Source organism: Ostrea edulis, chromosome 5 (assembly GCF_947568905.1).
Source record: "Ostrea edulis chromosome 5, xbOstEdul1.1, whole genome shotgun sequence".
NCBI classification, from domain to species: Eukaryota; Metazoa; Mollusca; class Bivalvia; order Ostreida; family Ostreidae; genus Ostrea; species Ostrea edulis.
Genome location: NC_079168.1, coordinates 48,870,499 through 48,897,350, shown reverse-complemented (window position 1 = coordinate 48,897,350; position 26,852 = coordinate 48,870,499). Strand labels below are relative to the sequence as shown.

The window sequence follows — 26,852 nt, the reverse complement described above, 5'->3', positions numbered from 1 at the left end:
ATTTTAAAGAAATAAATTCACTTTATCATCATATCTAAAATAGCAACAGTTAAGCAAAAACTTACAATAAATACACAAAATAGCTGAAATACTTAAAAAGAAACACAAACATGCATCTATGATAGCTTTGAATTAAAAATCTAATAGTTTCAACGACTGATATAAAAGTACATATAACAAGGGTCAAACATGAATGTGAATTAACTTGTCAAGATATTTGATAAATCATTGAAGAGAATACTATATAGTACATCTACCTTCGTTGTTTGTAATCTTCTTATGATAGGCATTGGTACAATACTGTAACCTTTCTCCAAAGTGAAATCCACCTCGGAAATCTAGCAATAGCGGTTTCCTAGAAGGAATATCAGATTTTCCCCGTAGTAGGTTTTCTCCCACACAGTTTTTGTTATGATATCCAGGGGTCCGTGTTTGCCCAACTATCTAATTTTTTTTTTATTGCTTATGGGATTTATGAGATTGATCACTGTTCGTTATCTTCACCTTTCATCAAAGTGTATAATGTGACAAATAAAAAGACATATCCAGAAAGTGCTCTAGCAAGCCCTTATATTTGCTCCTCACGAAAATATTAACAGTTGTGAAGGAAAAACTTCAAACGTACTGTGCGACTACATATGCCAGAAGTGGTGTAAATCAAATGTGGATTCTAAACAATTCTAAAGAACTTTTAGTAAACTTGAAATCGCAAAACTTTTCTCAAATCAACGACATCAAAACGTATGACTTTTCAACACTTTACACGACCATTCCTCACGATGAATTAAAGACAAGACTTTTTGACATCATAGACTGTTGCTTCTTCAACAAAAATGGAAAACGGAAATATTCATAGTATATCTAGAGATCAGTTATCCAAAAAATTACTTTGTTAAACACCAATCTGATTCCACGCACATGTACTCTGAAGTTGAAATAAAAAATATGCTAAAGTTCCTCATTGACAATATCTTCGTGGCCTTAGGTGATCAGGTCTTTTTAACGGTCTGTTGGAATTCCCATGACCATGAATGTGCTTCTTTGTTAGCTGACCTATTTTTATATTCATATGAAGCAGAATTTATTAAAAGTCTTCTACGTGAGAAGAAAAATTCTCTTGCTGTGGCCTTCAATTCGACATTTAGATATATCGACGACGTTTTATCTGGTAACAATAATAACTTTAATTCATATGTCAATTTGATATATCCCTGTGAACTCGAAATAAAAGACACTACAGAGTCGTCCACTTCTGCTTCATACTTAGGTATTTTATTGAAAGTAGATATTAACGGCAAACTAACAACTCAACTTTATGACAAACGGGATGATTTTAGCTTCTCCATCATCAACTTCCCATATTTATGTAGCAGTATTCCATTATCACCTGCATATAGTGTTTAAATATATCTCAACTGATTCGATACGCAATAACTTTTCTGCGTATGGTCAGTTTTTAAATCGAGACAAGCTACTGAGAAACAAGTTGTTGGTACAGGGGTTTCAACAGTTTCGTTTAAAGTCAACACTTTGCAAATTATATGGTCGTTACATGTATAGCGATCTAGTTTGCCAATATATACTAGTGGAAAAAAGAACCTGTAAACATTATTTGATATATGAAAAAATAATAAAGAAATAACAATGAACAAATTTTATTTTTTGTAATACTGTTAACAAATGTATTCGTACAACATTTCATAATCCATTAATGTTAACGTCGAATAACGTCAATTTCAGCACACTCGAAAGACACTGGTATTCGAACTTGAATTAACAAAGTTAATAACGCGTGTGACCACCATTTGCATTCACGCATCCTTGACAACGGCGCCTCATTGATGCCACTAAAGAGTTCAGAAATGCTTGAGGGATGTTGTTCCAGATGTTGGTTAAAGCCTGGCCTTAATCAGCCAATGTCACTGGCTGATTTGGTAAACGGCGTAGACGTCGTTCCATTTCATCCCAGACGTGCTCGATCGGCGATAAATCGGGAGAGACAGCTGGCCAAGCAAGACATCGACATTCTGTTGAACAAAAAAGCCCCCGACTACACGTGCAACATGTGGCCTTGCGTTGTCTTGCTGCAGAGTGATGTGATTTTGCTGTCTCAGTATGAAGGGTATCACATGGCGCTGAATAATTTCGTCTCGAGAGCGTACGCCGGTGAGATTTCCAATGACAATTTGTAGGGTGGGGGGTCCTTCCACGTGCTGTTATTCCACCCCACACCATAACGCTACCTCCACCGAATTGTCGACGTTGCACAACACCTGGTACCGCTCCCCCAAATGAAATCTGGATTCATCAGTGAACAGAATATTGGTCCAGTCCTGTATTCTGAATCGCAGATGTCGTCTGCACCACGCTAGTCTAGCGATACGATGACGTTGAAGCAGTATTGGGCGCACCTGAGAAATCGTTTCCAGACAGCAAGTTTGACTGCTCGTAGCATTCCTGAACTTCGACCAATCAGTCGAAGAACTGTGCGTAATCGTCTGCGCGAGCACAACATCAGACCGTCTTATGCTACGAGCAGTCAAACTTGCTGTCTGGAAACGATTTCTCAGGTGCACAAGTCTAATGTGGTTGTCATGTCGACGCGACGTCACACGAGGATGCCCAGAACGTGATCGATCCTGAGTGTTACCAGATTGTTGGAAACGTCTCCATAATGACTGGATGGTGTTCCGATGAACTCCAAAGTGTCTTGCTACGATATTTTGTGCCATTCCAGCTTGAAGCATCCCAACAGCACGATTACGTTGGTTTTCGCTGAGTCGTGACATGACAGAAGGGTAAATTTTGTCAAAACTAAAGTGCTTTTCTTAACGAATAGTGTCCAAACAAACCTTTTACACTTCTTACTCCATTGGCCAGTAAAACTCGTGCGTACGAACACTTCAATAAACAACATGTGTTCACTAACCATGAAAAAGTCCGTGCATCTGAGTCGGGTACTATCCGATATTGTTAAAAAAAACATCACCTTTATCGATTGTTTATATTTTATAAATATAGACAATAAATATAGAAAAATTTTATAATGCAGTTTCTTTTTTTCCGCTAGTATATAAATAGTGCATGTAGTTGAGGGTAACATTGAAAATTTTCACCCCGAGAAAACCATTGTCAACCAAGGTGTAGAGGGGTGAAAATTTTCAAAGTTATCCTCAACTACATGCAATATTTGTTTTATTATACTTAATGTTATATAAACAACAAAGCAGAAAGACTTACGTCTGTTGACCAATCTCTACCCAGAGTTGTCGATCCTTGTTCTCACATACATTTCTGTCAACGTCTCGAGGGTTTTTACAAGATTTTTGTAAAATGGCACGTATGTTCAAATAAAGTATGGTTTCGACTTCAGTTACAAAAATATATATATATAAATGATACTGAGCAGATGTCAAAGTCTTTTTGTGACACAAGAAGCATTGATTTGGGTTGAAACGCGGATATTGAGTTGTTCTATTGCACCAGGCCTATACATAGGTACATGAAGAATGCATAGTAATGAGGGGGAAACTACAAATAGTTGCTTGTCCTAAATTTTCCCGGTATCTTATAAAGTAGGTCTTAATTTTATTAGCCTGAAAAAAATTGGATTTACATGTGGAATAACATTGCTTACTAGTATTTTGGGACGTTGACAGAGGTATATGTGAGTGTAAGGAACGATAACTCTGGGTAGAGATTGTCTGTTGACATTTGATCAATCACTGTCATGCGATATTTCGTATATTGATGCGGGTATTTGTGTTTATTACAACCGCTCAAACGACGTCGTCTAACAATCTCCGGCGAACCGTACGCGCATAAATTTGACGCATGAGGTAATATTTTATGTTATTATACTTTCATGTAAAATACTCCAACCTGATTGGTCGAGAAGCATTTGAAAAAACATATTGTTACCCTCTGAGAACAAAAAACACGCGCCCCAGGGTGATAGTATCTAGCAACGGGTAACAGTACTTGACAACGGGTGATATTATAAAAGATTATCACATGCGTCAAATTTATGCGCGTACGGTTCGCCGTAGATTGCTAGACGACGTTGTTTGAGCGTTTGTAATAAACGCGAGTACCCGCATCGAAATACGAAATGTCGCACGACAGTGATTGATCAAATGTCAACAGACGTAAGTTTTTCTGCTTTCCAGTTTACATAACATTCAGTATAATAAAACAAATATTGCATGTATTTGAGGGTAACATTGGAAATTTTCACCCCTCGAGAAACCATTGTCAACCTCGGCTACGCCTCGGTTGACAATGGTTTTCTCGGGGTGAAAATTTTCAATGTTACCCTCAAATACATGCAATATTTATATAATATCACCCGTTGTCAAGTACTGTTACCCGTTTCTAAATACTATCACCCTGGAGCGCGTGCTTTCTGTTCTCAGGGGGTAACAATATGTTTTTTCAAATGCTTCTCGACCAATCAGATTCGAGTATTTTACATGACAGTGTAATAATACAACCTACCATTGGGTCAAATGCTGTCTGACATGTTTCATACCGATTGTTATGCCGTTCTTGGCACACTGAAAATAAAAACCCCACGATAACTCCGTTTACCTGATCAAGATATAGGGTTCACGGCGGGTGTGACCGGTCGACAGGGGATGCTTAATCCTCCTAGGCACCTGATCCCACCTCTGGTGTGTCCAGGGGTTTGTATTTGCCAAACCATCTATTTTGTATTGCTTATAAGAGCTATGATATTGATCACTGTTCGTTATATTCACCTTTCATCAAATCTTTGTTATTAAAATTAAAGGTAGCTTCAAACACTAATGGCTAAATAGTGTTAATTGTTGAAGAGTAGTTCTTTAAAGTGATCTAATCGAGAAGAAATTCAATTAAACACACCTCCTAAATGATTCGAAAAGCCATAACATACCATCGCCTGTACCTGACCAGCTATTCGTCTGATTGACATGTAACATTAGTGATTTTGTAGTAGATTGAGTGATCAATCATTATTCATAAAATACAGTAGTAATCATAGAATAAATATCTTTATTACACCTTTTCATCTTTACTAATATCTAACATAAAAATTGGAGTAAGTGTTCCTTTGACATAGTAATTCGCATAATAATCACGAACTCCAATCATGTGGATATCCTCATCTACCCCAACACTACTTGCATTTCAAACTATTTTCTCGTTTTTCATGCGTAAAAATTAGAAATGTGTAGATATCCTGATTAACATGATTCAATTATGATTTAGCACTAAAGAGCTTTTACCTATGATATTTCTGTAATTTGAATTAAAGGAATTATGAAGAGTGTATACTATTTTGCATTTGGAAATTTTATCAGATTGATTTGTTTAATATTTCATATACTAGTATTCATTCCTCTACAATGTAACGTCTATGCTGATTGGCTAATTGAATGATATGTCTCCAAAACAAGTGTTATCGAAATATATGTCGTATTAGTCCGAAAAATCTGACGTTTTCCTGGCTTTTTTTTTTAATGATTTTGATATTTACCGTGCCAGGAAAACGTCAGAACCGGCGTCATTACGTTAACTGGAAATTCGCCGCCTCCAATTGGAGGCGGCATTCTCGGGTCGATTTTAAATACTTGCGAGTCAAATTCAATGTTAAACTCATAATCAATCAATAAAACGATGCTTCTTGTACTTATTAATATCGATTTTTATGGTTTCTTTCATCACATAAATAGCCTCATGAAAACATTTTAACAATCTGTCGAGCTTTGTTTTAAGTCACGCTCAAATGACAACGAAAATTCAGTTTACTGCAATTGTGTGCTTCTAATATCGAATTCTGAGGTGATATTTTCTTTTGATCGATATTAGTAAGTACAAGAAGCATCGTTTTATTGATTAATTATGATCTTAACATTGAATTCGACTCCAAAGTATTTAAAATCGACCCGAGAATGCCGCCTCCAACTGGAGGCGGCGATTTTCCAGTTTACGTAATGGCGCCGGTTCTGACGTTTTCCAGGCACGGTAAATATCGAAATCATAAAATAAAGCCAGAAAAACGTCAGATTTTTCGGACTAATGTCGGGGATGTACAACAAATGACACATCATATAGAAATTAATCATGACATCAGGCAATAAATTTTCAAACTGGTTACAAATGTTAAGTGGACCTAAAGCTATGAGATAGACTTTATCACAGACTGGGTTAAAACACCAACTTTTTTGTATTTTGTATGACATGCCAGTAAAGTGAGCTTTTTGATAAATCAATTTATAAGAAAAGCTATAAATAATCTCAGTGCAAGACGATAACTGAAAATTCACAACAAATGATAAATATTTCAAAATCATCTCTCTTTCTCCCTCATAACCTAACATTATAATTGTCCTCATCAAGCACACTGAAGACCGGATTATCTGCCGCTGTCCTCTCCATTATGTTGTTCTTTGACTTCTCAGTCTCTTGGGTTTCTTGTGTTACTTCCGGTTTATAAACAAAGGATGCAATTAGAAGGAGGACAAACCCGACCAGCTTTGTGCCCATCCACCACAGCATAAGACGTATACCTAGCGGCCATTTATCATATATCCAGCATGACCCTCGTGCTCCACAAGTCTCCTGCCACACTGAGCAAGTACTGTCCAATATAGCTCCCAGAAATATTGGTCCAGGCGTAGTTCCTGATCAATCATGAAATAAGATTACCAAATTAAAACGTCGCACAAGAAAAATATGAAAGTCTTACGTGCCCATGATATGACATTTTGGTTTATATTTAACGAAATATAGACACTTTAGCCTTCAAGCCATGTTAAATCAACGTAGGATATTCCATCCTTTAATCGACTCGTGTAGTTCCTCTTTGTCGTAAAAAGTCTTACGTTATCCGGAATTACCCGGATATTCCATAATTCATAAGGTAATATTTTCAACAGTCAATGGACTTTTTATAAAATGTTGGTCTTCGACAAGTCGTCATTTGAGTAATCTGACGTCCATTTGCAATCGTCATTCGAGTAATCTGACGTCCATTTGCAATCGTTGATATTGTAAATTGTGGCAATCATTACAACTGTGTTAAGACGCCAGACGAATACTGGGTATACAGGGATCCTTTTCAAAGACATGTTGCATTAGTTAGATTTAGATTCTAAAAGGGACACCAATGTTTTGGTTTTATCTATGCACATCAGACAAATGATATCGTTTGTAATATGAGACGGACTATGATAAAATCATTATTATATTTCCTTACCGAGCATACGCCCAAAAGTTAACTGTATTCCTATTCCAAGTGATCGTTGCTGTTGTGGAATGCATCTGAAAATAGTTTTGATGTGCGTTTGAGTAAAGAAAATCAAAACTAACAAAAAGAAGGTATTTCTAATGATTTTTTGATAGCGTTTGTGCAACTTCAATGTCACGTGCGACAACACAGCATAATACAAAGGAACTCCAATGGTCAGAACACGTGCCTAAACCCTGAATTATAAAAAGCAAAGATCATACAAAAGTCGGATACCCAATTACTTCGATATACTAAATTAAGAATAATTCCGATGTAGCACTCGTGCAAAGAATGGTATACAGCATGCAGCCTCTGTAAAGAAAAGGCTGAAATTTGCTACACAGCAACGAAACAATTCAAAATTCTTCAAGAACAATGCAGAAACATTTATGCAAGTTGGGTGTCAATGATGTGAAAAGTCCATACCAGACATTAAAAAACACAACGGATAGATTTGTACATTGTATGAGCAAAGTCAATGCTGCGGCCTTCATCTCGACATTTAGGTATATCGACGACGCTTTATCTATTAGCAATAATCATTTTTATTCATATGTCGATTCGATAATTATATCCCTGTGAACTCGAAATAAAAACTACCGCAGAGTCCTCCACATCTGCTTCGTACTTAAATCGATTTTATTGAAAATAGATATTAACGGTCAACTAACAACTCAATTTTATGACAAACGGGGTGTTTTCAGCTTCTCCATCGTCAACTTCCCATATCTCAATCATATCTATGTAGCATTATTCCATTATCACCTGCATATGGTGTTTATATATCTCAAGTGATTCGCTCCCGTGGGGATCCGGGTTAGCATATGCCCTTAGTACCCCTTGCTTGTCGTAAGAGGCGACTAAATGGGACAGTCCTTCGGATGAGACCGCAAAACCGAAACCCCGTTTTTCATCAGGTCCCACCCTGCTCAAAGGCCGTAAGCGCCGAGTATAGGCCTAAATTTTGCAGCCCTTCGCCGGCAATGGTGACGTCGCCATATGAGTGAAATATTCTCGAGTGGGACGTTAAACAATATATAATCAATCAATCAGTCTCAAATAATTGATATACAAGAGCTTGTTCTGCGTATGATCAGATTTTAAATCGAGGCAGGTTACTGACAAACAAGTGCTATGGTCGTCATAACGATCTAGTTTGCCAATACAATCTATCATTGGGTCAAATGCTGTCTGACGTGTTTCATACCGATTGTTAGGCCGTTAGTAGCACACTGCTTTTGCCTACGGATTACTACATTTACCTGATCAAGATATGGGGTCAAGGTGGGTGTGACAGGTTGAAAGGATATGCTTACTCCTCCTAGGCACCTGATCCCACCTCTGGTATATCCAGGGTCCATGTTTGCCCACCTCTCTAATTTTTATTTCTTATAGGACTTATGAGATTGATCACTGTTCGTTATATTCCCCTTTCATTAAAATATGTTACCGGAATATAGGTATCACAAAGATAGCGAGTTAATTACCGGTTTTTCTCTAACTTCATGCTTTAGATTGCGAGATATACTCGAGGTTTGAAGAGTGTCCAACACTACATGTAATAGCAGAAAATTCATTATTAACAAGTAAAAGTTGTGGAAACTTTTTCATCACATTACCTAGAATGCATACAACATTAAAGCTCGGTCAGAAGTTAGAGTTAAATAATACGAGTACAATCCGTAGTAAGATAATACAAAAGGACGCACTGTCCGGAAGTAATGTAACAAACAACAGTAATGGGGGAACATGTACTGACAGCAAGGCCCTAGGTACCTGAACATAGCTGTTAGTATCGGTGACGTTGTAGAGAATGTCAGAAACATCATCAAAAATAACAAGACGCAGAAGATGTAAAACCAGACGCATTTTCCAGAACATGTCCCGCTCGTCAATGTCATGGATGCGGCAGTCCTGTTGATACAGGAGCAGTCTTGATATATCTACAATATAGATTTACCTACTCATATCTTCTATGGTTTATAAATATTACCTCAATTGAAAATCACATAAAAGGGAATACTCAACGTTACTCTATATGTACCTTCGTTCCATTTACTGAAGTAACACTTGTACAACCGGCATGGCACGGAGAGAAGTACACAATCTGATTTTGGTCGCATACAGGTTCGTATCCCGCCGTAGTGCACCCACAATTCGAGTTGCATGAAGAGATGAGAGAGGACTCGCTATTCAAATAAAGATATCAACCTTTAACGACATTATGGATTAGTGACTAGGTAAAAGAGGGGATACATAGAATCAAAATGTTCTCAAACAAGACCTGTATTCTCTATCACTGAAGAGACATTATTTGTCGAAATGCGCATCTGGTGCATCAAAATTGGTACCGTATAAGTTTTACATCATCTCATGATCAGAAATTTTGATACTCTCTGAGTGGTCCAGACGATCTTTTCTTGTGTGTACCTCAGAGTGAAACCACCTCAATATTAACTGTGGGAGGTTTATTCGGGATTTCTCTCTTAACCAACCAAAGATTTGCTGTCATTTTTATCGACCAATAAAATTGCGCGTTTTAAAGCATGTATTGTTATGTGTCGTTTATTGATAAATAAAATGGCAGACAGCAGATTCAGGTAAGTGTAAAATATTGAGAATTTTGTTGGTTTTTTCTGATATTGTTATAATGTGATATACATGTAATATAATTGCTTTTCATTTTTTTTAAAGAATTGAAAAAAAAAATATTGTGAAAACTTATGTAAAATTCCTGATCATTTAATAAAGCAGTTATTGACCTTTGATAGTGTTTAATCTTGATTAATACGGACCATGTCAGGTATTGGTTGGACTCAGCTTACGGACTTGGTCCACCAATACATGACTTGGTCCACCAATACATGACCAGATCCGTATGGTCACTTATAGACCTCATTAAAAGTCAATAATTGCATAGGAATCATAATGTTTGCTTGATTTTAACATTTCTGTTTAACATTAACATACTATAATCTGCTTTAGATAGAACAATACTATGCATCAACGAATTTGTTTTACTTTAAAATGATTGACTAGTTTTATAGTTGACAAAATACACCGTGTTTATCAATCTTAACCTATTTGTTGGATATGATGTAGACACGCCAGCTATTGGTCGGCTCGGGCAACTGGCCAGGAAGGCAGGACCAAGCAACATGCAAAGGAACAGACATGCGCAACTGAAGCGAATGATACCTCTGCATCTCAGGTTGAATTTTTTCACCACATAGCCACCAAACAACATGCCACCACCAGATCCAGGTACGGTGATGAAACCTACATGTAGATATTGTCTTCATATCCATTTTGTACCCATTAAAGTAGAAGTCACTTGCCTAAATAATACACCGTGATATGATAACTTCTGTTACCCATTAGATTTCCCGCCTCAAAAATATCCACGTTGAAAAACTCTTGGAACAATTTTGCGCCGAATGTTGCTAAACCACCAACGATAAAGATTTCCACAGTTCCTCCGAGGATGATAAAGACGAATGCGGGATTTTTTACCTTCAATGATAGTTTATATATATATATATATATATATATATATATATATATATATATATATATATATATATAAAATAAAATTATATACAAATACGATATTCAACCCTCACAATATTATAACATTTGCAGTATCGGTTGTGTTGTTCTGCACAACACATTTCTAAGAGAGCAAGAAAGAGAGAGTAAGAGAGAGAAAAGAAAATGGAAAGAAGATACATGTATAATTTTAACACATTCTCATACCAGTAGCCAAAGTGATTTTGGTAAATGTTTTATACTCCTGCCGAATCCCTCTTCTTCTTTATAAACTTTCTCCGAATTGGTGTGAGCTTCCGAAATCTTTAGCTTCTGTAGTTCATCATAACCTATATAAATAATGCAATGTTAACTAAATTCACCCTAAGGTGGGCTAATTTTCATTGTATAACGATACTTTGCAATGGTTCTGTTATTATTATCATTTGTTTATTTTTTTGTCTTATTTCATGAGAAAGTGTGTTCACGGGAACCGGTGATTTTTCTGTAATAATAATACTACGAATCTAGATTATACCACCCCTAATAAAAAAAAAAAAAAGACAAGGTTTCTCCCATCCCTTTGTTTATCCTGATGGCCATGAACAACGTCTCTTCCGGTAATTATATACTTTCGTTAACATTAATCGAATAAAATTATATGAACCTTTGTGTGTGTGTGTGTATTAACATATTCATATTTGATATAACTGCATCACAATATTTATTAAAAGAGATATATTGTTTTTCAATATTCATATATAACATTTGATTTTGAAACTTGAGAGTTATATACGATACCGGAAGTGACGTTGTGCGTGGTCATCGGACTAAACATTAGGACGAGTCGAAAAGTGGTCGTGAAGAAATGTTGAATTGAATATTTCTGGTTATATGCGTCAATGAGCATTATTTTCATGGTGGGTCAATGGCATAGATAGTTGAATTATACTGGATCAGAAAGAACTTGGACGATAAAAGCCGATCGAGCTATTTACTAGAGTTATGTGAATCGAAGTTTTGATTAAAACTCAACTCACTCATTGTGGGGTTTTTTTCAGGGGGTGGTATGGTATAGACCCCTACTATTATTATTACAGACAAAAAATTACCTCTTCCTGTGGGGGGGGGAGAGGGGGGTCCTTGAAAACTGAAATGTTTTAGTTACCTGGAAGCCTTTGAGGATATCCGGTAATTGGAAGCAAAACTAGTAGGAAACCCCCCATTCCAGCAAAAATACATATCCACCACGCCCCCACCCACTGAGGGCTAAACGGAGTTAGTGCTAGACTGAAAAGATATCAAGCAGTTTATTTAGAAATTAGCAAGTATCCGGTCCGTAATTCCGTATTCTGACATTATGATGATAAATTTTACCTGCTCACGTCTATTTTATCAACGTCTACAAATATGGATAAAGACTGTGCTCCTGCAATATATCCTACAGCAACACCAATCGCCGCACAACAAAACGCACATCCTGTGGAGGATATTACTAATATACATAGTAGGGATCTATTTTCTTGTCAGAATCATATCTTCCTCGTCTCTAAAAATGAAACTCTAGGACAGATGATGACAACTGGGGTAAAGAATCATGAGAGAGCGAGAATTACCGAAGTAAAGAGAAGAGTCCCTAGTTTTACTATTTTCCTCAATGTACGTCAAACCCAGTGTGAATGAGGGCACTGCTCCTATCCCGATGAGAGCGTTCCCTATCAACAACATTGAGTAATAGCCGTTGTAGTTCTGTTTGAATTCTTTTACTGAGCAAGTTCCCTCGCTGGAGTTAGAAATGAAGCAGACGTTCTCCGTAGAATTTGCGGCTGTGCCTAAAATGAATAGGAATGTAGCATTCCAAATGTCATATAATACCGTTTTTTTTTAAATTCATGCTTATATATGATTCATTATCATGTAAAAAAAAAACCTGTAAACCTTGGTCTTACTAGATATGGTATACGTGTATTTGTCTCCGATAAACTGTGGTAGTGTGAACACAAGACATCCCAAAGACATCAAAAACATGCCTGCTCCCATCAGACGAGGCTTATTGGCATGCGTTCCTAAATACCCCACAAGCATAAGTAGTGCAGCGGCTCCAAAATCATTGGCTGATGCGATCATTCCAGACTTCTGACTAGTTAGTTCGTATCGCTTTTCCAGAGTCACGATGATGATGTTGATGACACCGTTGACGATGAAGCCTTCGCAGAAGGCGAAAACACAATGCCAAAACACATGCCATCTTATAGTATTCAAGAACTGAACGCAGCTGAAAACAGGATAAACATAAATAGGAACGAAGTCGATAGCTACGTTTTCATGTATATTGTGTATGGTATTTTATCAACACTATACTGCCCCGGTTTACTTTCAGAGATAGAAGGATAACGAACCTTTTATCGTTCCAATAACAGCGTGCCATTTCGCTTGATCGAACGTGCAAAGTTTGGGGCGAGGCTTCTCATCAGATTTCATTGAAACAGGTTTTATTTTGTTTTCAGTGACCAATCATATTGAAAAAACGGCATAGTGATGTCATCCGTTTTCACTTTTATTCAAACCATACGGCCAATCAGTAATGAAATTTGCATGCGCGATTAAGATAAGTGACACACTTTTATTGGAACAATAGTAATCAAAATGTTTGAGATTTGCGCAGAATTCTATGCATGTACTCAAATTATTACTTTTCTGGCAATTGATGGTCTTCTCTACATAAAGTTTCCCAATTCACTTTCGGAAGGTCGGTGGTCTCTTCCCAGGTACATTGTATCTGGGTTCTCTCTTCCACCAATAAAAACTGGGCGCAACCAGATAACTGAAAAATTGTTGAGTGTGGCGGAAAACATCAATCAATCTATTGAAGAAGGAGTTCAGATTGTCGTCCTTTAAAGGGACATGGACACGATTTGAGCTGAAAATTTTCCAATTCTATTTTCCCATTCTTAACGTGTACAATGCTTAACTGATGTATTTCTGATGGTCAGCAAAAATGTGCATGTCAGTTGCCGAGTTGCAAGAGAGATACAGAGCTTACATTTTTTTGTTATATACACAAACCTCGTGCCATGTTTTTGTTTACATAGGTTAAATATACCACCAAAAGTTTCATTTACAGGAGATTTTTCCAATTCCAAGTTAATTCTGGACACAATTAAACAGTTACTAGTGTTTGTCACATCTTATTTTGTTTTAAACATGACATTTTCTATTGAACATTCTACTGCTATATGTAAACAAAAACAAGGCACTAGCCTTATTTACATAACAAAGAATTTTGAGTGCTGTATCTCACTTGTAACTCGATATCTGACCTTCAATGTTTTGCTTACCATTAGAAATACCTTAGTTAAGCATTGTAAACATTAAAAAGAAAATAGTTTTAGTTCAAATCGTGTCCATGTCCCTTTAATTGGTGTGAAGACAGATATAAACGCAACAATCAACACTGTATTGTACCTGAAATCCAATATACATAAAATGTAGGTAAAACTCACCTCGGCCGAAAGCTCAAGCAACCATATTTGGATTTCTTTTCAGCTTTCTCGACCCCTGGTGGCATTGTTTTCGTTGTATGGAGATAACGTGTCAAAATGTACTTCTTGATATCAAGTCACTTTGCGTAAAATTGAAAGAGAAAATAAAATTTAAAACATTTGAATATTTATACACACATGCATCACTCGGTCACCATATTTACTTTCAAGAGTTATTTATATTTATTCGGACTTCTTGAGACTATACGGACCGCATAGTCCCCAGCAGGCCGAATCAAATATCAACAGCTGCGTTATCAAATACAATCAAATATTTACAATAGTTTTCCCAAGATTTTGCTTATTCCTTCAACAAGTGCATTATAACAATATTTCAACAGTCAAAACCTGTAGATAAATAAAATAAAAACAAATACAAACTAACAATAAAATTAAACTACAAAAACCTGAAGAAGAAAAACACTAAAACGTCTACATATTGAAATTATGAAGTGTTACAAGGAGCAATAAAAAAGAAGTCTGCTCTCAGCGAGAGTCAAGACTGGGCTTTTTCTTCATCAAAGAAAAGTAAAAATGTAAAGCTCCAATAAATGTCATTGATGGGTCATGCAGTATATTAAAAGTTCTATTAACTGATACACAACAAACTGTCATCTTCGTTCACGTAGGCTACACGTCATATGATTTTGTTTTTGTCGTTGTTTAATTATTTTCATATTCATGGTAGGATCACATCAGGCCCGATGAACAAGGAATAAAAATTGTAAACATAATATGTGTAAACAGGAAGGGAGAAAATGCAACGAACCAAACCGGGATTGGAACCTGGGCCCCCTGAATCCCCAGTCAGGTGCTCTACCAACTGAGCCATCTTGCTACCGACGGACGAATCCGTCTGACCGCCAAACATATAATGTATGATAGAATAAAAGAGGGGGAGTCGATGATGGGAGAAAGGAAAGAAGGGTAGAGAAGGAGCTGATCGAGTAGATATGGGATGGGTGGAGGGGAGGGGATATGTGATACCCCCCTGTAATAAATACAGTCTTGAATAGGGCTTATCACAATCCATGCCAAGAAATTCCTAGAAAAATCTCTGGCATAGAAAAACCGTTATAAATCAGTGACCGCAATTAAGAGATAAGCGACGGCTACAGTTACTATTAATCAGCATGTAATGTGGTCCTATTGAAGCCAACGAATTCAGACCGGACGGAATTTCTTGGCATGCATATATTGATATAGATTTCCATTACATTATGCATTATCTGGGGAAGGAGTATACATATGGCAAAAAAGTAGAAACTTGGGCAAATATATTACAAATTCAAAACATTGTCAAACATGAATACGTTGTGTAACAAAATAGATTTTAAGCTTTGGGTATACTACTAATGTAAGTTTAAGTCAACTTTGTCGTAAACTCTGCATGAACGAAAATAATTCAATGTGACAAAAGGGGAACCCAACTGCAAAGCATTCGTTTGTCAATCAGTGATGACGAATCCCAAAAGTTTCAATGTCAAATCGGTTTAGATAATGTTACTTGACTCTTATTTGAACCCTGGTTTTTATAATTTTGTTCACGGCTCCATGAATTTCAATAAAGATTACCTATACGTTGGATGGTTCAACGTCTTCCTATGCAAGTTCGTCGAAGGTCAGCTGTTTAACACATGAAATTCAGTTCTATTCATTTCTAAGGGTCAGATTCCCAGCGTGCAATACAGGGTTTGGATGACAGATGACAGTAAAATGAATGTATATGTACTGTACATAGCCTCATTGTGATCGGCTGGGACCAGGCATCAAGACCATAAACTGAGAACAGACTTAAAGACCAAAAAACAAAAAAAAACAAAAAACCACCGTACGGTTTCTCCACGGATCAGTGAATGTGGGCGGAGCTTATCCATGGTCAATGTTATTTACCTGGCCAAGAGATCAGTTGTTGTGTATATTTTTATGATATGCACAGGAAACTTCTCAGATCGCAAATTATGCTTAGTGTCTTGATTTGTGCAACAACAACAAAAATTAAAATTTCTACCTACATGCATACCGCATTTCTATTTCCCGTAAACCTTCAAATTTCAAATCCAGCTAACTTTTTTGAAATAATTTTCATAAACAAATAAAATTTTCAGTATATGTTTGCATTTAAAAATAATGTTTTATAAACCTACAGGTTTTTTTTAAACATCTGTACTAGATAAATTTAATTATATAAGTAATCAAAATTTTCACTTAAAAGGAAGTGAACATGAAAATGTGACAAAGGGTTTAGATTTGTCATTTTGATTCTGAAAATCATTAAGATGTAGCTTTCTTTAGTAGGGAGATATTTCATAAAGATTAACTAATCTTTTCAATCCTTGGGAGCTGCCATATTGAAAAAATTATTACCTCCCTGCTGGGTTATCTCTTAGCATCCACTAGAGGGCAGCACTGATGCTGATGTCAGTAGGACACATTGTGCATTTCTGGCACATTGTAAGCATCAATGTTAAAATGTCATCAGCAGAAAATGAATTAAATATGGGATATCAGTTTGAACCGGATGTTACTGAGGAAGAAATTGTTTCTCAGAATAATTTTTCATTACCAGCAATTGATTTTAATGAGAGAGGAGTTATGTACATTCATGATCAAGGGGTGTCATTGTATGAGTTTGAACATTTTGTGTCAGATTACATGGATATACACATAAAGTGCAGTTCTCCAAACCCATATTTTGACATGGTGTGTGTAAGTCCTGTTATAATTGATACAGCTTACATTTATCCATGGATTTATGTATCCAGAGAGGAAGGGTCTCAGAGGACTTAGATAACAACTTAATTGTTAAACAAGTAAGAAAAACACGAAAATGAAAAATACCTTCTGTATTCACATGTATTAAAATCTAAACATAACATGGCATTTGTGTGTAAATATTTCCAATTACACACACACACACACACACACACACGTAATAAAATACAGTAACAATTCTGTTGCAGGCATGCTATCAAGTTTTATGGCCCACAAACAGTTTATCAACTAGGTCAGACGCGGTCAGCCTCTTGGGGGTAAAAATCAGAGTAGTTTTAATTTACCCTCATAATTAAGGGAGTATTTCTTAAAGAGCATTGCAATTATAAAGGATTTCTTAAAATCTCAGACTTTGATACAGATTCTGAATAAGTAATTTTTAATAGTGTAAATAAATAATATACCCTGGCAACTGTAAATTGCATATCCGAAATATATCTGTGGTCCATGTACATCAATTATTATAAAATATATAATTTATATGCCTATATTGCAGTACTTTTATGACACAGTCACCTTAATTATCTCCAAACATTTTAAAATCTAATAAACTTAATTGATTTGGAATCTTGAAATATAACAGTACTAGTGCTTCTGAGTAAGTTCAGAAGTTGGAGGAGCTGGAGATATTTTGTGGGAGTGTTTTCTTCTTTTTCTTAATGCATTGTAATTAGGTTTGATTTCAATTCTTTTTGCTCCAAAACCTTATCCATCAATTCTAATATGAATCCATAAATTTCTGCCGTATAATAGTGACCCAGTCAACAACAGCAATGTGTCTCATCTACGTCAGAGCACAGATGCATACTGGGAAATAATGGATGACCTCCATAAACCTTTAACTTGGAGTGTTTAATTGATCAAATCTCGTATTAGAAACAAGCAAATTAGATTCAGGCCACACTATTTAGTTTCAGGGGGTCTTTTAAGTTTATTATGCAACAAATATTTTTTTCATGTTCACTTCCTTTAATTAAGTCTTATTTTCAATTTATGATCTTGGGACTTGATTTACTTTCTTTCCAGTGGAACTGAATCTTTGCTCACGAATACAAACGTCATTAAATAAAAAGTTCAAGGATTATTGTATCATGAATTACAAAACTGAAATACATATAAGGGAGCATAAAATATTTACAATACATTAGATGAAATGCGCACATGTACTCATGCAGATTAAAATGCTTCCGATAAAAGAAATAGTCGTTTCTAAATATGCTGAACCCTTTCAAAATTTGAAATGACATATACATAATCATCTAATGGAGATGAGTAAACTATACATGATATATTTTGATCAACAGAATAAGTATGAACTAGTAAAATCATCACTTTAAATGCGTACCAGTAATATGGGGGTTTAATATTAGCATCAATAGTACAAGGTGGTTACATGCTTTGGACGTAGACAGATTCTATTTAGATCTACACACAGGTTAATGTCAGCATCAAGTCTAATATAAAAACGTCCTTATTTTTGACCACATTTTGCATTACGGTTTAGAAAAATAAAGAAAGGAAAGCCTTTTTTTTCCTCATTATATAAACTGGCTGATAAAGTTTTCTCCATTAGAATTGCTTTTGAAAATGATAATTTCTATTCCATGACGCATGAAAGATATCTAAAACAAATAACTATATTTATCATGCAAGCACAGGCACTTGGGGCATGGATCATGATCACCCCCCCCCCCCCCCCTCACACACACCTTCTCATCTTATTTTTTTCTGATCTAGGATATACTTATTTTTTCTGATTGAGGATATACTTATTTTTTCTAATCTAACCGCAGCGGTGGTCTAGAGGTAGAGCGTTCGCCCCGTATGCGGAAGGTCGGGGTTCGAATCCCGGCCGCGAAAGACCTAAGTCCTTAAAACAAGTAGTGACAGTTCCATCGTCAAACGCTCGGCATCAGGTGTGAATGATACGAGTCCTCGAAGATGACCTTAAAAACGGATGCCCCGTGTCAAAGTAGGTCTGGCACGCTAAAGAACCCTCACTGCTCAATGGCCGTAATATGCAGAGCATAGGCCTAAGATTTGAAGCCCTTCACCGGTCTTGGTGACGTCTCCATGAGTGAAAAGAGAGGGACGTTAAACAAGGTACAATCAATCAATTTTTCTGATCTGGGATACACTTTTTTTCCTTAATAATCACTGATAACGTGATTTTTACTAATACACGTGCGTGACAAAGAAGAAAAATAACAGTTTTAGATTATCTGTAATACATTTTCAGAAAAAATATAAGTAGAAAAAAAATATTTCAGATCAGAAAAAAATAAGGCGATAAGGTATGGGGGTGGAATAATCATGATCAATGCCCTAAGTATCTGTGCATGCAAGAAGCTTTCGATCAAATGTCAAAATTCGACCGATTATGGTATGTGCTTTCTTTCGAGCAATTTCAGGGCTAGGTGCTTTATTTGGGTTTGATCTACATGTACCTAGCTGCAGAACTAGCTCTCTGGGGCAAAACTGCAATTACAAATTAGTGACAATTATCTATGTAGATCAGATGCAGTTGCACATGTTCATAAAGCTATCTTAGTACTAAGATGTACGGAAGCCGATATTCATTTAACTAGCGACCACCACTTATTATCTGGCGGCCCCCACTTAATTTATACATGGAGGCTGCCAATTTCAAAAACAATTTAAATTCATATTGCTGAATGACTATTTTGGAAAGATTTAGAATAGTACGCAAACACGTAGCATCGTAAGTCAAAGTGTAGGGACCGATGGAGGAGAAATTGTCTTCTACATTTGTTGACAAGCAGAAAGGGAACCTAAAAATACCTCTTTGCCCAAACTTCATACTCCTAAATTGGAGGGAGGGGGCTCCGTTCGTCCTTCAATTCATCAGTTCATTCATTATTACATTTTTCCATTCATTACTACAAATTCACTTCTACACCAAAAAAATGGGGGTGGGGGCCAATCCGCCAATTAATCTTATTTCACTTATCTCACTTAGTTTGCATATGAAAATAACTGTAATTGAACGTTGTCAAAAAAGTGGAGGATCAGCCCCCTGGTTCTACGTGCCTAATACGTTGGTATATTAAGAACACATAAAGATTTGCTCGTGCGCGAATCTGTCGACATTTGATATCGTGAACATTTATATATAACTTTGTAAATTAACAGCACAATCTAAAAACAACAATACTCTTAATTGTATATCACTTACATATTACTAAGTAATTGGAGAGGGAGATTATAGGAATTGCACCCCTTTTATTTTGAGAGAGAAGGAAAGAGAGAGTTGAACAACTGGCGGACGCCATAAAAATTAAGTGGCGGCCGCCAGTTTCTATATCTTGGCACCTATCGGCTTCCGTAAAGATGTGTACTTTTCGAGAAGCTTTCCTAAATCAAGGCTTCACCATTAGTTCGTCCTAACTTTAGTACAGCATAACCTACTCACAAATCAAATTCAGACTCCATTTTGACTTGTGTCGGAAAAACTATTGTTCAATTATTTTTATCTACTACCTTGATCGATGTGAGTACATGTAATTATCAAAGTACATTAGTTCGATTTTTAAACTGTTACCAAGGTATTGGCTAGCTCAGTGGTTTTGCATTGAATGCATTATCAATAAATAATAATGATAATCAGACATACGTGTATAGGTTTGAATATCACAATATCAGTTAATTTCTTAAATTCTATTTAAAGTAGTAAATGATCTTAAAATTTCTTAGTTTGTAACATAATTATATTGAATATATTGTATTTATATAAGAATTGCTATATGAATAAATATCTCTAGCTGCATGTGTCTACATTTTAATTGTTTACTCGGAAATAAGTGACATATATCAAGCGTATAAATAAAGGAATAAGAATATTCCCAAGTACATGTAGTTAGGACGTCCTAACTTCAGATGTTCCTAAGATACCATCGTGAAACGTGTCCTATGTTGATCTTAGATTGTTCCTAACTTTTTTCCTAAGTTATATCTTAGGACATATTTTACAACTTATCTTAGGAAAGTTTCGTGAACATGCCAGCAGATCTGTAGCTCTCGGAAGGAGAGAGAGAGAGAGAGAGAGGTGGGGACAGACATTTTCTCTGCGCACGGTTGAGGTTTTATATTGCTGTTCTTACATCACCGTCTCAGAATTTTAATAGCAAAAATCTCCTCAATTTTCCCACTACACTTGTTCAAACGTTCATTAAAACTATGCGAACCGAAAACTCACAGCTTCAAATGATTTATGCTGAATTTTCCATTGAAATTTTGAGACGCCAATGTAAGAATACAGTGATGTAAGCCCTCAGCTGTGCTCTCCGATCTGTCCTAATATTTTTTTCAAGAGACCTACAGATCTGTAGCTATGATCTATTCAGATAATTGTCAATGATTTTTAATAAAAAATATCATTTTCTGACCGAAAATCATTGAGTATAGAGACGCCTTAGGTCCTCTGATCTGTAAAATGATTTTATAAACATATAGTACAACTCTTAATTTCCCGATGAAGGCTGTGTAACATGCAAATCACTTTTCAACTTGAAATGAAACTTTATATAATTAAATGTCGATTATACAAATTGACCCATGCTTCCATTGGTTTCACACACACACACACCCTCCCGAAGTCAATAGTGAACCGATCATTGCCACTGATCATCGACAGTTGCTTCCGATCATAAAACGATGATTGATTATAAAAAATAAAAATAAAAAATGCCCTGTTGTTCATCACTACTGTAATAGTTACATGTTTTTTATGCGTCTTGAAAGGTCCGCTAAGTTACAGTGATTTAAGTGCTGGATACAGCATCGCTAGGAATACTACCAGATACTGCAGGAGAGGACAAGACGATTTCTCTCTATCTCTCACTTACCTGAATATCAAAATTTTCCAGTAGCAAATGTATCCAATGTATGTACAAAAGTAAATGTGTCTACATTTCAATTTACCTGGTAAAACACTTTTTATGACGATCTAATAAAATACATGATCCAGAATTAGGTCACCGAACATCGCAGGTGATTTGAATTTAACTCCAAAACACGCATTACTTTCCTGTGACCTTTTAATTCTGATTTTGGTCGTGTGAATAATCAGAATGATCAACACCAGCTGATCTCTCAATTGACCGGTGTCTCACTTTTATTATCTGCATTGTAAGTGATGTATTGCATGAATTTAACTTCTTGTTCTACTAAAGTCTACTAAAGATTTCTTCTACAGGTTATGTCGATGTGCATAAAATCCAACGATTTCTATAAAAAGAGACCAAATGTGCCCCTAGGTAACATTCTAAAAGTTAGTTGTCTCCACAATTGCATGAGTGCATTTTCCATTGTAGATGACATCGTCAGTTTCTCAGTCACACTACATTGCAGTGTAACGGAAAGAACCGATGATGTGTAGATGGATATGTAGTTTTAAACAGGTGTGAATTTTAAATTCGAAGGAAGGTTTTTATACAAGTTTATTGGGAAAATATGTTAGGACTTTTTCTAAATCAAAATCTTGAGGCGGCAATGGATAACATGCACAGAAAAATATCGCGGTTTTTGATCTATAGTTCTCTCGTATACCCCAACTTTCTCCCAAAACCAACAGTTCTGTAGCTAGTAGCTCTGTCATAAACTTGGGAATGACTATTATCAGTGATAAACCAATTATACATATACATAAGTGAAATCAAATATTAATTAATTCATAGTCGCTGTATGCGATGTCACAGACCTGGGGATTTGCAGACCTATACATAACTACGTTCACCAGTTCTGACCACCATAAATGTATGGCATTTAAACAATAGATTATAGTAAAACACGGTTAACGCGAACATGTCTATAATGAATTTACACTTAAAGCGAAGTTACAAGTATTTTTATTATCTGTAGTTTTAAAACATATTATGAAATTATTGAATATAACGAATTACTTTTATGACGAATCCAAATTGCTCGTCCCCAGCACTTCGCTATAGGTGTGTTTTACTGTATAGACATGAAGAAAGAAGTAGGCACGGTTGCGACTGTATTTCGTTATTTAACGATTTTGAAAAATTATACACTAATTTGAATGAAAGCATACACGTACGTTCTTAGATAGGGTCGCATGATTTTCGCGTTATATATACAAAATATAAAACGTTCGGCTGCGTAAAACCTTTCTTTGGAAGCTCCGTCATCCGAAAGTTTTCATTGGTTGAAAATAAGGCTGTAAGTTTATTTTCTTGCAGCTTTCTTTTAACACAGGGGAAACTGATATAGTCATAGTTATACAAACGCAATGCATGCATTTATGAAATAAATTTCATTTTGAAAAATAAAATCCCATGGGGATCCGGGTTAGAATATGTCCTAAGTACCCCTTGCCTGTCGTAAGAGGCGATTAAACGGGTCGGTCCTTCGGATGAGACCGCAAAACCCGAGGCCCCGTGTCACAGCAGGTGTGGCACGATAAAGAACCCTCCCTGCTCAAAGGTCGTAAGCGCCGAGCTCAGGTCTAAATTTTGCAGCCCTTCACCGAAAATGGTGACGTCTCCATATGAGTGAAAGATTTTTGAGAGAGACGTTAAACCGTATTCAATCAATCAATCATTTTTGGAAAATACATTAGGTTATCAACTGCGACGCTTTACTTCAGCATATTTTATGAAGTGCGTTAGCTATTTCCCATGCAACAAAGTTGCGGAGGGTATAATGTTTTTGACCCATCCGTCAGTCCCTTTCTTGTCGGCGCAACTCCTCTGACACCGTTCAACAGAATTTCGTGAAACTTTGTAGTTAATAAGGACACACTGTGTAAATGTACATATTCCCAGGAAATTCTGATTCAATAATTTTTCTGGGAGTTATGCCCCATTTGAACTTAGATTTCGAGCTCGTCTGTCCTGTTTTTGTCAGCGCAACTCCTCTGAGACCGCTCAACAGAATTTCGTGAAACTTTTTAGTTAATAAGGACACATTGTGTAGATGTGCATATTCCCAGAATATCCTGATTCAATAAATTTTCCGGGAGTTATGCTCCATTTGAACTTAGAATTTCGAATCCATCTGTCCTGTTCTTGCATTAATGCATAGCATTACCATTACCATTCATTATGTGAGGCATTGTCAAGCAATGTTGGAGCGTGGGGTATGTGAGCTTGCTCACTTTTGCTTTCTTTTATTCAAAAATGAAATGTGTTTTTATATAGATTTACTTTCATTTTATCGGAATTCCTAATCGCTTAAATAGTCGTATTATATTTATTAAGATTCGTATGCATATTTTTTCACATTCATGAGGAAATGGCTATTATTTCAATTGGTAAAGATATCAAAAGCAAAAACATTGGAAATGTAAATATAAAATATCAATCAATCTGTGCTTTGCAGACCTTGTACTATTCAGCCAATCTAAAATAACTTCTTTTATGAAACGGGACCAAATAGAGACAAAATATCGTGTCAATAAACATTTTAAGTATTTTTTCTCAATAAAATGAACTAAAGACACGGTCCGAATAGTTTCAATGAGAGAGAGAGAGAGAGAGAGAGAGAGAGAGAGAGAGAGAGAGAGAGCTAATGCAATACATACCAGTAATATTTCTTTTCAAATCGATCGAAGTAAATTATTCGACTTCCTTCATGACCAGGATTAATTAAGTTTGCATACTGGGAAGTTGTTGTTCTGATGTAATTGTCCAAGTTTTCCTCTGAGGACTGAAATAGGATATGGTGGAAGTCATTCACCTAGGAACCCACTTCCATGTACATTGTTCCTCTCCTCGTGTGCTGGCCACACACTCAAGTTCATCTCATTGTATGGGTGTGAGAAATCGCCATTCTCTTTTAAGTCGGTTTATAATAATATTGTTTAAAACTCAAATGTGAAAATATAGAACCCTGCGATATTGCGGTAGATTTGAATTACACTTTGATATTATAAGCATTCTTAATTTTGCTAATCGTTTAAAAAACTTTTGACACAACATTTCAATATCTAAAGCTGTAAAATCCTTTCGGGAGATAGCGTATTTTTGTGGCATGCACATGAATTTAAATCTTCTACTAACGAGAGCAGCCGAAATAAAATAAACAAGAGGCCCATAAACCTTACCAGTCACCTGAGTACTAGTTAAAAGTATCACTAGCCTCAAGAGCTATGAAATCTAGAGAAAAAATCCTGCTCTGCTTCTAATATTCATTCAGCAACAGTAAAAATCGAGATGTTTTCTTAAAACTTAAATGCCGCCACTTAATTTATATATGGCGGCTGTCAATTGCAAATACAATGTAATTCGTATCTCTGAGTGATTATTTTGGAAAGATTTAGAATAGTACGCGAACGCGCAGCATCGTTTTTCAAAGTGTATAGGGACAGTCGGATGAGAAATTGTCGTCTACAATTGTTGACAAGCAGAAAAGGAACCTAAAATGTCTCTTTTGTCCAAACTTCGTACTCCTAAATTGGAGGAAGGGGGCTCCGTTCATCCTTCAATTGATCAGTTAATTCATTATTACATTTTTACCATTCATTACTACCACCAAAAGAGTGGAGTGGGGGCCAATCCGCCAATTAATCTTATTTCAAATGTGAAAATAATTTAGTTTGCATGTGAAAATAACAGAAATTGAACGTTGTCAAAAAAATGGAGGGTCAGCCCCGTGGTTCTACGTATTCAACAGTACAATCGAAAAACAATACATGTAATTTAATGCTCTTAATTGTATATGTATAACTTATACGGTACCAATTTTGATGCACCAGATGCGCATTTCGACAAATAATGTCTCTTCAGTGATGCTCAACCGAAATGTTTGAAATCCGAAATAACTATGAAGTTTTAGAGCTAAATATAGCCAAAAACAGCGTGCCAAAAAAGTGGAGCCAAATTCGTCCATGAGGGAGATAATCCTTAATTTTGAAATGAATTTCTAAATTTTATAACAGTAATTAAATATACATCCGTATTTTCAAGTTAGTAACGAAGTACTTAGCTACTATGCTGTAGAGACCCTCGGGGACTAACAGTCCACCAGCAGTGGCCTCGACCCAGGGGTCATATCACATACATATTACTAAGCATTGGGGAGGGATTGCACCCCTTTCATTTTGAGAGAGAGAGGAGTTGAATAACTGGTGACAGACTGACAGCCATATAAATGATTTAAATTGAGTGGCGGGAGCCACATAAATTAACTGGCGGCCGCAAGTTAATAAGTGGCGGCCGCCACATAAATTAAGAGGCTGCCGCCAGTTAAATAAATATTAATTCTATACCCTGGCACCTATCAGTTTCCGTACTTTACACAATATATATGGACCCGTCCTAGAGTCAAAACTCTGGGGTTACAAAATACATCCTTTTCTTCTTTTTCCTATACATGCATTTAGTTTTTATACCGCATCAGCAAACTTGAAAACCCCTTGGTAAGACATTTTGTATAACTTCCTTCAAAATGACATTAATTAAGAAATAATTATTTCGTTTTCGTGTAAGTTGCAGGATAACCTCCTTGGTCTCGAAATGTTGTTTTTGAAATATAAAAGCGGAGCTGGTTTTAGCAAACGATCGGCTTGTATATTTCTGAGCCATAGTGCATCGCCATGTTTACGTGTGTATCGCTCTCGAAATGCAGACGATTGGTTTATACTGAATGAAAAATGTTCTTCAGTCATTTATGAATTTGTTTTACAAGGTATATTTATTGATTTTTATAATTATAAAATTGAATCACCAGTCAGACTTTATTGTTGCATTAGC

General features: G+C 36.1%; 2 protein-coding genes across 2 annotated transcripts in view; both read right to left on the bottom strand.

The window, feature by feature from the left end:
- Nucleotides 1-6,002: 6,002 nt before the first annotated feature.
- On the bottom strand, nt 6,003-24,803 carry LOC125651137 (solute carrier organic anion transporter family member 4A1-like). Its single transcript, XM_056164685.1, has 13 exons — nt 24,683-24,803; nt 14,305-14,423; nt 12,751-13,076; nt 12,418-12,633; nt 12,179-12,281; nt 11,970-12,091; nt 11,030-11,151; nt 10,648-10,786; nt 10,354-10,552; nt 9,318-9,462; nt 9,050-9,216; nt 7,241-7,305; nt 6,003-6,665 (listed from the first exon to the last, which is right to left on the bottom strand). The coding sequence occupies exons 2-13, from the start codon at nt 14,367-14,369 to the stop codon at nt 6,349-6,351; spliced, it is 1,986 nt and encodes a 661-aa protein (XP_056020660.1). The 5' UTR covers nt 14,370-14,423; nt 24,683-24,803; the 3' UTR covers nt 6,003-6,348.
- The window catches only part of LOC125650354 (beclin 1-associated autophagy-related key regulator-like), a 32,654-nt gene continuing 30,508 nt past the window's right edge, over nt 24,707-26,852 (bottom strand). Inside the window, exon 9 of the mRNA XM_048878571.2 lies at nt 24,707-24,807. Coding sequence (XP_048734528.1) covers nt 24,747-24,807 — 61 coding nt within the window. The 3' untranslated portion in view covers nt 24,707-24,746. The remainder of the gene's footprint in view (nt 24,808-26,852) is intronic.